The 13,432-nt window shown below is 35.8% G+C and overlaps 1 protein-coding gene across 5 annotated transcripts in view; it reads left to right on the top strand.

Moving 5' to 3' along the window:
* The window catches only part of LOC135088459 (very long chain fatty acid elongase 7-like), an 80,488-nt gene that overhangs the window by 41,059 nt on the left and 25,997 nt on the right, over nt 1–13,432 (top strand). For 4 of the 5 annotated variants that reach the window (XM_063983275.1, XM_063983276.1, XM_063983273.1 and 1 more), the window contains one exon: nt 1,173–1,401. In XM_063983275.1, the coding sequence (XP_063839345.1) occupies nt 1,302–1,401 (100 nt within the window). In that variant the 5' untranslated portion in view covers nt 1,173–1,301. Of the gene's footprint in view, nt 1–565; nt 708–1,172; nt 1,402–13,432 lie in introns of those variants that run through there. The other variant, XM_063983274.1, reaches the window with a different exon arrangement.

Below are 13,432 nucleotides of genomic sequence, written 5' to 3' on the forward strand. Positions count from 1 at the left end.
TGATTTAGAGTCTGAGAGAGAGAGGTAGATCAAAATCTACTTTCGTATTATTGTCTAGTGTTAGCGAAATGGTCCAGATTTTGCGCGAAGGAAATTACAAACTACCTACCTGTAGGAAATTAAAACCACTTTAGTGCTTCGTTCGTTCGTTCGTTTCAGCCAAATGACGTCCACTGCTGGACAAAGGCCTCTCCCAAGGCTTTCCATAATACTTCCACTTTAATGCTTAGATTTAAATAAGTAATCCCAATTTTTATGGTAAAGCAAACGAGTGTGTGACTGTGCACGTAGCTGGAAAACGTCTCCGTACTTAGGACTGGTCAGTTCCCATAAAAATACAATGCAAATCGTCCTCTATAACCATCGCTTAACGTTTAATTCTGAGTAACTTTCCACCGTACAATAAGGCTTTGCGAAATGCGCTCAAGTAAAAAGCAATCGTAAATTGAGGTGTGAAGGTTGAAAATTGAATGGCGTGACTATGGCGCTTACGTCCTTGCGTTCGTGTGGGAGAAACAAGGCTTCCCATTGGTCGGTTCGCGCGGCGTTTTCAAACGCGGTCGAACTGCCAGCGCTCGCGCACTTTCGCGTAAGCTCTCATATTTTCGCTTTCGTTCAGCGCGATGGGATGCCTCTCGTGGTTTTGATTTTCGCATCTCACGACATCGGAGCGGAAAGATGGTGGCTGGATCCAACAAAAAATTTAGGTAGTTATGGGTAGTTTTAAGATTGCACGTGATCAAAAATTTTTTGGCTTTCACCAGTGATTGTATAATTTACATTTCCATGTTTATGTGTCTCTTAAAATATCTCTTTCCATCCAGATTTAATAATTTACTGAAAAGTTGTTAATATTGTTACGCTGAAAAAAACTATTTTCTTTTGTATTCTGCCTTAAATTTTATTTTACTTTTATTATCAATAAACTGTCTGCTATTATTATGTTCGCAATAGTGAAAGCAATGGTCATTAAGGAAAAGGTAATTTGCCCGTCAAAGCCTATCCAAGCGATTTAATTTTATGGCCGAACATTTTCTTCGCGATTCATTTTCGTGTGTCATTGTTTTAAAACTTTTCTTAGCCTGTTGACTTTCATTTGTTTGTGTAATTGTTTCAAAACTAGCTTTCATTTGTTTTAGCCGGTTTTAAATATAATTTTCTCTTCTTTCCAGGTGACAGCTTGCTGGTTGCAAATAGTTACCTACGATCCGCTCAGTGACTTTAACTTTAAGTTAGTACCGTGAAGTGAGTGTGTAGTGTTGAACTAAGTTAGTGCGTTAGTGTTGATTGACTCTACCAAAATGTCGGGCTTTGTGAAGATCGCTATAGATGATTACTACTCGGACAGTAACTGGACAGAGATTATCAACAAATATTGGATGTTGGCTGAACGAGTCTCAGGTAAGCATTTTTTCTTATTAATAACCTATAAGAAACGATATCATGTTAACTATTATTGTTTGGTAATATAATATTAAACAATTAACAAAGTTAATTGAAAATCCTAATATTCGTAGTCTATTGCACCCACTGCAGAAAAACTCTCTTTTTAGAACTCTTAGGCCCAGAACAGACGGTAAAACGCAACTGCAACGAAACTGCAACTTTCTGATGATTCTGATGAATGAAACTGAAACTGAAAGTTTCAAACTGGTCGCGTCATGTGTGGTCTCTCAACGGACGCTATGACAGAAACTTAGATGCAACTCAAAAGTAACTAGCAGTTGCAGTTTCGTTGCAGTTGCGTTTCACCGTCTGTTCTGGGCCTTACAGAGAACCGTAGTCATACGATGTGTTAATGCAATTTAACAGTAATGCTCGGTTGCACCATCTTACTTTAACTTTGACAAACGTCAAAAATCTGTCAAACTCCATACAAAAAGCAGTGGTTATCATTATAGTTACCGTTAAAGTTAGGTGGTGCAACTCAGCCTATTTGAAAAATTGCCTAGTTTGTAACTGCCTTTTTTTTTCAACCTAGACAACTTCTGGTCTAAACTGGTCAAACTTCAAATTCAAATTGGTCTAATTATTTAAGTAAATAATACAAAAAACATAAAGAGCCGGTACATTAGGTAAGGTTACGATTATTTACTATATTGATAAGGTCACGGCAGCCACAATACAAGTGCATTGTTCTCACGGTTTTTGTCTCCAAACATTCACGCGACTCTTCACTTCTCATGACATTCGTGCATTGTGTCACTGGGCTTATTTTTTACCAATAGATTAATTATAAATTATGTTTACAATGTTACTTTGCCTCTTCAACCCGTCTGGGTATAGTGGAGAGTATAATCCAATTCTCCGTTTACTCTGGCGAAACGGAGAGGGTAGCGTTATATAATATTTATTATAAAATATGTATCTCACTACGATGCCTTGATATTCATGAAATCTATTCATGCGTTTGGGAGCTACGATACCACCGACAGAAAATAAAATTATATAACACATCTTTTTGCGTCGGCGGTTAAAATTTTATTGAAGCTTAAGATCAAGTAAAAATTGTGGCATCTGAAGCTGATAAGCATTTGAAGTAAAACATGAAATTGAGACACCCTATTATTAAAATTGTCAAGTTTTGCAAACCAATTCACAATATTTTAGTCAGCTGGCTTCACGGCTTCACAGATGCGACAACAACGTAATATTTTGCCTCTTCCGACTGGGTCAAGGCACTATCGGAGGCAAGTGCTCATTGATCGAAGACAATGGCGGTAACTACCACGTGGGGTGCGCACGCGATGCCGTGGCTAGACTTGGATGGGTGGGCAGCTTAACTGTCCACATTTAGATTGAAGATAAAATGACACTGTTCTAGTTTTTATTGATGATAACAATAATCTATTGTGGTTTGAGATATCCGGTTGTAAAGGTTTTGCAGGCTTTATTTAAAATTTAACCTAGAGGTATTTCTGAAATAATAATTCAATTATGATGGCTACCTAGTCCAATGGTTCGCGAATCGGACTAAAACACCAGTTGCAATACAGTTCGAAATCGGCTAGAGGCAATATAAAACTATGTGTGATATGAATAAATATCAATAATCAGAATTTTGTCACACATCAAATTTTATCGATTGATTTTGTAAAATCTAGTCACAAAAAATATTGCTGCTTTACTAAACTTTAGCGAACGTTACCTGTAACTAAACCAATAACACAGATTATACCAATAACTAAACTAATATTAACACACTACAATAAGGCATTTTTAGAAGATTTTAAACTTTCGCGTTCCATTTCATAATGTAACTCATTAATTAACGTCACGTTAAGACCCGTGTGTTATTTAAGGCATTTTAACATTTTGTAAAGAAAATATCTGAGTCTCTTCTTTTTATTAGTTAAATATTTTTATTACATAACCATCTACGTAAAAGTATCTTAAAAAAAGGCGTTTCTGTGAAGGCTTATTCAACATTCCTCACAGACTACCAAAACCTCCATACTCTTCTCTTCACTCTCAGTCACATCCAACTTGCTTCACACTCACCAAATAATATAGAAAGTATTTATCAGCCGAGCGTTTAGACTCGCTACTTTCACATTTTCGGCACAGGCCGCTTATTAAAACCCACTGGTTGTAATTTTGAAAAACATTAACATAATAAATGCGTAAGAACGTGCGCGAAATCAGAAGAATTTTGAATTCGAAACGCACTAAATTACACTGATTAGATATTAGTCGAAATTGGGCAGCAGTGGTTTGTAATGACAGTCGTTATCAATTGAGTTTTATGACCAATGTGCACTGCTTCTAACTTTAAATTATAGACAACTTTTTATTACTGTGAAAAATGTTACGTGTGATAAATCTATACTAATTTATACTAATACATATTATAAATGCGAAAGTAACTCTGTCTGTCTGTCTGTCTGTCTCGCTTTCACGCTTAAACCACTGAACCTATTTTGATGAAATTTGGTATGGAGATAGTTTGAGTCCTGAAAAAGGACAAAGGATAGTATATAACCCGGTTTTTGTAACAGGGACGCGCGAGATAAAGTTTTTCTGTGACAGACAAATTCCACGCGGGCGAAGCCGCGGGCGGAAAGCTAGTTGAAAACAAATCATAATTACCTGTCATTATTAATAATCCCCCACCGCACCATAACCTATTTTGACACTTATATCCAAAAATATATAGGCGAAGTAATTTATGCAAAAAGCAATCCAAACTTGATATCAAAATGTGTAGTTGTAAACAGCTGTATCTAGACAAGCCCGTGGTCTCTTTTGTGGCATTTGTTAGTAATAATATTACATTATTAAGTAATTATCAATGCAATTTCTTACTTTTAGGTAGGTTATTAACAATAATGATCGGTAATTATGAATAATTTTCAATTAATCACTATTGCCGTAACAATAAACTAATGTTTATTAGTCTCTAATTTGATTATGATGAAATGGCAAAGAATATAACACATACAGGCACAATGCACATCTATGAACATAAGACTGCTCGTTTTTATAACAGACTAGCTGTGCCCGCGACTTCGTCCGCGTGGAATAATGACTTTGGGTAGGCACTTTTAATAATTTAGTCTAATTATTTTACAAATAGCTTTTGCCCGCGACTTCGTCCGTGGAGAAGTCGAAAACGTTCTCATATGATTATTTTTAACTGTTTTAACGTTATTATCTAAATGTTTGAATACTTTTAAAATATAAAAATCAGGTTAAATAAACATGAAAATATTTTTTTCTTATATTTTATGAATATGCAGCTCGGCCTTTGATCCGGTGAAAGTTACTCGGTGGTATTATTTTTTTACAACGAAATCGAAAACTACACCTACCGCAGTATTATTGGTAAACTTTTTTTTATATTTTCCTACGGGTGCTAGAATCACCAAGCTTCCAGCATGCCACTGACCGTGGGAGAAGGAGCTTTTCCTCAAGACTACTCCCACTACCTCAAGGGCCTCCGCCAAAACTCTCGCGCGAAAATGAGTTTATGTATACAGCGCAAGCAGGTGCCCGCGGCATGACTTTCATGCATTACTATTAGTCCAGTAGAATTAGCTTTTAAATCGGAAATAATTCCTACAAAAGATTTTATTGTTTTAATGGCTTCATTGGTTGCCCATTAAGACTCTCCTAAGTTTTCGACTTCGACGGAGTTGTGCTTAAGTGGTGGGGGCCCCCGAAAGGGGCATTTTTTCGGTTTTCCGGTTATACCGCGTAAAGGACTTACCCTATCAAAAAGTGGTCTTCATGACGGTTGAAGGGCACTTAATCCTGCATTGAATAAGACCAAATTCATATGTTTTGGACAAACCGTTCTCGCGCTAAAGTTCGGCAAAGTAGAAAATATACGTATAATTAATGACCCTCTTCACGTCCAATGGTTTGTTACCCACAGGCTTCCAAGTCTTGAAAAGGGCCACCTCAACTAGTGTAACCCTATGAAGGCTTACGAGCTTGATGCGCCTATCCTTGTTCGTCCCAGCCGTTCCTTAACTGCGGTTGCTGCACCTCTTCCTGGCACTCACCTGAAGGACTCTGTGTTACCTACTGTGGCTGCCCCTCTTCCTTGTATCCTGCTGCATGACTACGTTGCCTAGCCGTATGCCTGGTCTAAGGTTCGACGCCATAAATCAACAACAACAAGTTCATATTAAAACGCTGAAGAGTTTTTTGTTTGTTTGTTTGAACGCGCTAATCTTAAGAATTACTAGTTTGATTGAAATCATTATTTTTGTGTTGAATAGCTCATACATTGAGGAAGGCTATAGGATATATACAATCACTCTACGACTAATAGAGGCGAAGCAGTAAAGAAAAATGTTGCAAGCACGGGAAATAGTATTTAAACTATTTTCACTCGCACGAAGTTGATTTTGTGGCGTCGAACCTTGGACCAGGCATATGGCTAAGCAATGAAATCGTACAGGAGGGTACAAGGAAGAGGGGCAGCCACATTAGGTAACACAGAGTCGTTCAGGAGAGTGCCAGGAAGAGGTGCAGCAACCGCAGTTAAGGAACGGCTGGGACGAACAAGGATAAGCGAATCAAACTCGTGAGCCTTGTTAGGGTTACACTGGTTAAGGCGACCCTTTACAAGGCTTGGAAGCATGTGGGTAACAAGCCATTGGACGTGGAGAGGGTCATTAATTATACGTATATTTTCTACTTTGCCGAACTTTAGCGCGAGAACGGTCTGTCCAAAACATATGAATTTGGTCTTATTCAATGCAGGATTAAGTGCCCTTTAACCGTCATGAAGACCACTTTTCGATAGGGTAAGTCCTTTACGCGGTATAACCGGAAAACCGAAAAAACGCCCCTTTCGGGGGCCCCCACCACTTAAGCACAACTCCGTCGAAGTCGAAAACTTAGGAGAGTCTTAATGGGCAACCAATGAAGCCATTAAAGCAAAAAAATCTTTTGTAGGAATTATTTCCGATTTAATCAATTTTTGTGTTTAATTCTACTGGCCTATATGCATTGTTGGGCGAGCGCACGCAGCGGGCACCCACTCCGAGGTTAAGTGGAGGCCCCTAGAGTATGGTAGTCGTTAACATGACGTCATGATTGTAAAAAAATGCACTAATGAGTAATTAATATCAACTTTGAAGCAAATCACCACTAAAATAACTTTCTACCCCTTTTTAACATAGTTAGGGGGTGCATTTCACTAAAATACGAAACACGTCTTCCATTAATTCTGTTATAGAATGCTTATGCAAAATTTTAAGTAGATTGGACGAAGGAATCTCGTTATTTCATACAAACTTTGCCCCTCCTTTTTACCTCCTTAGGGGTAGAATTTTGGAAAATCCTTTCTTATCAGATGCTTACGTCATACAAAGAACACACCGTCCAAGTTTCAGGTCTTTACGATCAGCGGTTTAGGCTGTGCATTGATCCATCAGTAGCGCGCGTAGTACTTGATCATTATTTTGCTGCGATGTGATTTTAAAACTGCGATATCTCCTAAGATATTTATTGAAATCGAGTGGTGTAAAGGGCAAGAATGTTTAAAATTAAATACTTGTGGTGAATAATTTATTTATTTGGATAAGGATTAATATCATGTTTATAAAAACACCTTCGCAAATAATGCATTATTTTAAAACAGATTTTTTTTGCATAAAAATGATTACTATGAGCCAACCTTAAAAGATAGACATATGCTACCGCGGACTTTTTTAAAGAACTTTTAAAGGGGAACAACCCTGTGATACATGATTTTTGCGAAACTTTAACCGTTTACGCAGCGTCAGCTCTCAAAAGGAAAAAATTCACTGATTTGAAATATTCTTGATTGGTGCTCCGCTCCTATTGGTCTTAGCGTGATGATAAATAGCCTAAAGCCTTCAGGAACTAACGGGCTATCCAACACAAAAAGAATTTTTCAAATCGGTCCAGTAGTTCCTGAGATTAGCGCGTTCAACCAAACAAACAAACAAACAAACAAACTCTTCAGCTTTATAATATTAGTATAGATAAGTACTCAAATTATTACATAGCAGAGAACTTTAATAGAGACAACTTTAAATGTACAATAGTATCCCTAACAGTTTTGTTTTGAAAATTAAATATTTATAAGGTCTATATACTGTTATTTTTGTAATTTTCATTCTTTCACGAAAATATGAATACATTTTCAATATTTCAATGCGTGCGCGCACGATACTAAAAGCGCGTTGATGTCTTTTGTACATAAGGCTGAAAAAAATTAATTATTTTCTCGTTTACAGCTTTTAAAAAAGCTTTTAACTTTATATACATAAGAAATATAGTATCGTTCAAACATTGTTACCGTTCCTCATTTCTTATAAGGGAATTCATAATTCATCATCATCATCAACTCAGCCATAGGACGCCCACTGCTGAACATAGGCCTCTCCCAATGCTTTCCATGTTACCCGGTTGGTAGCGGCCTCCGTCCAACGCCTTCCTGCTACCTTTATGATGTCGTCGGAATTCATAATTAATAACTAGCGGCTGCCCGCGACTTCGTACGCGTGGATCCCGTTTTACCCCCTTCATCTATCTTACGCGGTTTAGATTTTTTCATACAAATGTTTTTTCCCGCTAACTCCGGTTCCCGTGGGAATTTTGCAATATCCTGTTGTAACTAAGCTTAAAGTTTACTAAGGTACCTACATGCCAAATTTCAAGCGTCTAACTTAAGCGGTTTAGATTTTTTATACAAAAGGATTTTCCCGATTATTCCTGTTCCCGTGGGAATTCCTAAGTTTACTATAACCTGCCCAGGAGTACGAAAAATAATTGTACCAAGTTTCGTTAAAATCCGTCTAGTAGTTTTTGTTTCTATAAGGAACATACAGACGGACAGACAGACAGACAGACAGACAAAAAATTTACTGATTGCATTTTTGGCATCAGTATCGATCACTAATCACCCCCTGATAGTTATTATGAAAATATATTTCATGTACAGAATTGACCTCTCTACAGATTTTTTATAAGTATAGATTATGTTTAGAAACGGCTATGATCGTAGCGTAGCGTGGGAAAGTCATATTTTATGCCTTGACTGGTGTCAGCGAGTAAAATGACAGCTGACAGAGTTTCAGCCTTAAAAACAGAAGCAAACAAAGCCATTAAGGTTTACGCTAACTTAGTGTGGCCTTAACATAAGAGTTGCTCAATATCTTAATGACCGAGTAACCTTGAGACATTTTTGATAAAGGTCAGTTATGAACGAAACTTCGTACGCGACTTTCACTAGTTTCGTTATCAATCTTCAATAAATACAATAAATTGTATGTTCCCTTCGTGTAACAGTTTGGTGGTAACGAGCTACAGCTGAGCTTTTTGGTTTGAGTCCGGGTGGGGCAATTGTTAGTGTGATATAACTGGACTAAATGTTCATTTCACTTTTAATTACGGCAAGTATGTTTAATCGTTTATGCATTAAATATATTTTTATTCAAAAGTATTTATATCCGATACGAGTAGAGACGATGCCCGTTGGGGCAGGAAAGTTCTCGAGTGGCGACCACGGGCTGGAAGACGTAGCGTGGGCAGGCCTACTAGGTGGACCGACGATCTGGTAAAAATCGCGGGAAGAACCTGGATGCAGGCAGCGCAGGACTGTTCATTATAAAAGCCTTGGAGGAGGCCTATGTCCAGCAGTGGACGTCATTTGGCTATAACGAACGAACGAATTGACACAAGTTTATTTTTTGATCAAAAACTAAGACCCCTACTTTTTAATGTTTTTAAAAACGTATAATTTTAAGAGCATTAATCAGAGTGTAAGTAAATAATACGTCTTTTTGTCCAGAAGTATGCTCGTTCTGTCATTAATCACATTTTTATACCTCCTTAGATGAAAATAACCACGATGTATAATAGAACATTAACGTAATAAATTGGAGATGCTAAAAATAATGAATTGTGGAACAAAGTAGCGTCTGTGTGAAAAAGACTATGATTAATAATGTTTGCATTGTTTGTGAGTGTGAAACATAATAAATATACAACTGGATTGAAATGGCCAACTTTCCAACGAAGCCTATAATTAAAGCTCAGAATACACATTCTTGGAGAACTTTTACGGATATTTTTGAATATCGTGTATTTTAATAATATTTCGTCATCATCATCATCATCATCATTTCAGCCATAGGACGTCCACTGCTGAACATAGGCCTCCCCTACTGCTTTCCACGTTGATCGATTAGTAGCGGCCTGTGTAATATTTAGTACCGTAGAATGGGGTTACTATGACCAATTTTAAACTTTGAAGGTCCGTATCTTTTAAATTTGTGGGTATAAAAAAATACAAAAAAAAGTCTCGGTTTTTATAGCACTCTCAATTCGTGTAATAAAAAATGAAAAAATATAGCTCAATTTTGAGAAAAAAAAATAAAAAAGTATGTGATTAAAGCTAAAAGAAGAATGGGGTTACTTTGATATTCCCAGATTTTATTGCGTAAATAGAAAGTAACCTCAATTATAATACCAATAAATCAAAACAAGTCAAAATCTGCCAACGGGATAAATAGTTATTGACATTTTTGTCCTATGGGGTAACTTTGATCTAGTAAAAGTCATCAAATAATTAACTGTATTTCGTTACTAAAATGTTGGTATTAAAATTTTAGCATTCAATCAGTATTATTTATTGATTTTACGAACGAAAAGAACATAGAAATAATTAAACTTCACAAAATAAAATCTAAAAAATAATTTTAAAAATAAATTGTCTTAAAAAATCAACAATATTAAATTTATGCAACAAACAATAAGAAAAGTCATTCACTTAAGTCATACAAGTTCTGCAATATCAATATAAAAAAAAATTGGACACATTCAACGTTACTATCCAGAATTGCAAAAGGCTTTGGTTTTGGCAGGTAGATTAATTATTTTACTTGTCCTAATTTCAGATATATCATCGCGAACCAATTTGAATTCTTTATTTATATTCCAAAAATTTGAAAATGTTAATCGATCATAGGCCACATGATGGAGTATATCTAGAAATTTCATTTTTCTATCACATAAATAAGTACACATGAAGTTTTGCAACACAATTTTATTATTTAGCTATAAATAGAGAATAACATTATATTAACCTTTTTTAATTAAAATTATGGGCGAATTTCCCGCGTGTTCTCAAAAAAGGAATTGACAGTTCTTCAGTGTTGCTAATTAAAAAAAAAACTACCAAATTGCGTTTCGTTTTACGCAATTCGTGATTTTATACAAAATGGAAGTTTCGATCAAAGTCATCCCGTGAAACAAAGTAACCCCATTCTACGGTAGTAAGATATTTTGTTGTAGCTTTTTTTATGTATTTTTTTTTGTGAAATCTTAACCCATTATAGTTAAACTATAATAAACGTCAAAAGTCATTCAAATTCCATACAAAACTCCGGTCAAAGTTATAGTTAAGGTGATGCAACTCAGCCTAAGTTTCTAAAATATTATTGAAAAAAAAAACATACATACAGCCGAAAATATAACCTCCTCTTTTTTGAAGTCGGTTAAAAACAACGGACACCAGAAAGCGTCACTAACGAAAATACTATTCGATGATTTGTAAAACTATTTTGTATTTCTAACTATTAATAGGTACAAGTTTCGTTTATGTAAATCGTATCATGTTTCATTTACTGACCTAACGTAACATATCGATAAATAATACTTAATTTAGATTCTCTACATATTACATTAATTAGCAAAAAAAAACATATTTGACACTTGATGACAACGCTCTTTATGAATGATATCGAGGGTTTTTCATACATTTCGTTGTGGATGGAAAAGTATTTTTGAGTATGTTATTTAATTTTATTAAAAAAGGCACATTGACCCCTCGTAGTAAGCTAACTTGTGTTAAGAATGGATTCACCAATAGTCTAGCCGGTTTCGAACCCGCTTCCCTCGGATCTTTCTGGACACCGACACCTTTGGGCTATTGCTTTTTTTTTAATTTACAACGTGGAAGCTCTTGGCCTATATCTCACCTGATGGTAAGTGACGATCAGGCCGAAGGTGGAAGCGAGCTTCACCCGGAATCCTCAACCACGGAGGAACTGGCTATCTTACCTCTAACTGCCGGAACACAACAATGCTGTTATCATTGTTGTTATGGCGACAGACTTAGGTTAGATGATGGTAGCTAGCCAGGCGGACTTAGAACAAGCCCTACCACCAACCAAACCGAACAGAAAAATCTGCCCCCACTAGGAATCGAACCCGGGACCTCTGCGTCTGAAGCAGATGGTCTTACCACTAAACCAAAGAGGCGATTAAATCGTATCGTCGTATCGAAAACTCTACCCACGCGATATTTCTTTAACATATCGATAAGAACAGAAAATGTGTACATTCCCAGGACATAAATTCGCAAAACACCCATTGGCGAAAGCTTTCAAAAGAAACTTTGAATCCGATCAAGAAAAAATTTGCACAAATTTCTAATTTCGATCGACTTTAAGTGAGAATGAGTCATTATACCTTACAAACTCGTATTATAAATCTACATTCTCCTATATTATCACCAGCTGCGATAGCTATATGAATGCCATGCTACGAGTACTATGATAGGTATTATAAGTACAAATTGTTGTTCGCGCTACTGGGACAGATATAATAATTATGGGGTATCCAGGGTGTCCCAGAATGGGTGAATCAAACTGATAGGGGACCTCCCCTATATATTTTAGGGATAGTACATTAGTAGAGCTACCTAGCTCTACTAATGTACTATCCCTAAAATATATAAAAAAAATAAAGCGCATAAGGACACATTTTTTTTTTAAGTTATAATAAATCAGCTTTGTCTAAGTATCTGGCTATAATTGCTGCGTTTGGAGTTTAATCTTACTAATATTAATTGTACATGATTGCTTTGTTTCTCTGTAAACAAACTTTTGAAAATAATTACTAGATTTCGAGTTTAGTGCACTTTATTTTTAAAAAAATCCGAACTCAAATTTTTTTTCATATTTTTTTTGGGATAGTACATTAGGTAGAGCTACCTCCCCTATCAGTTTGATTCACCCATTCTGGGATACCCTGTATGATGATGAGCATCATCGTCGTGAAGTTACTAAAGTCTCCACTACTCATGTACTCCTGCACGATCCTCTCCAATTTACCATAGGCTAGCCCAGGCTGACCAAACAGGCAGAGGCTTGGTGTTCTATATTTGTTCCTATACAGTGTGAGTCACGTTAAAGTGTACATATGAAAATAGATGAAACTAGACTGACTAAACTGATAAAATAAAAACAGTAAAAACACGAATTTTAAAGCAGATTTTTTCAAAAAGTATCATTTTTTATTATTTGTTGGCATTTTTTGTGTATTTTTTTAGTATCACCTGTTATTTAGCATTATTACTGTTTTTATTTTATCAGGATATACCGCTTAGTTTAAAAGTTATTACGTTTTCTTTACAATAAGTAATTGGAAGAAAAAAAATTCTATAAAAAATTTAAAAAAAATCTCAAAAAATTTTTGACCTCTTTTTTGTCGATAAAAATAGGTCTAGTTTCATCTATTTTCATATGTACACTTTAACGTGACTCACACTGTATTTCCTCTAATAGTCACCTTTTACAATACCCTTGGGATGATTAGGGTAGGGAAAATACCTATTCTATTATGCTGGAACAACGACAGCACGTCAATCTAAAAACTGCAAGATCTTTCATTGTATTAATTGCTATTTTGCAAGACAAATATTTAGGGCTGATTTTTCAATCGTCGAATAACTTTTGACTGATGAATAAGTTTGGCACAAGTTTCAGTATGGGAAAAATCATATAATGAATGCTTATAATGAGTGCTTATAATGAATGTTGAAAAATCTGTCCTTCCTTAGTATAGTTAATGTGTTAACGATTTTTTATTAATCTATATCTATCTATACTAGTCTACATAATATACTAATCTATACTAATATCTATACTCCATACCAATATTA

This window comes from Ostrinia nubilalis, chromosome 4 (genome assembly GCF_963855985.1).
Source record: "Ostrinia nubilalis chromosome 4, ilOstNubi1.1, whole genome shotgun sequence".
Taxonomy (NCBI): Eukaryota; Metazoa; Arthropoda; class Insecta; order Lepidoptera; family Crambidae; genus Ostrinia; species Ostrinia nubilalis.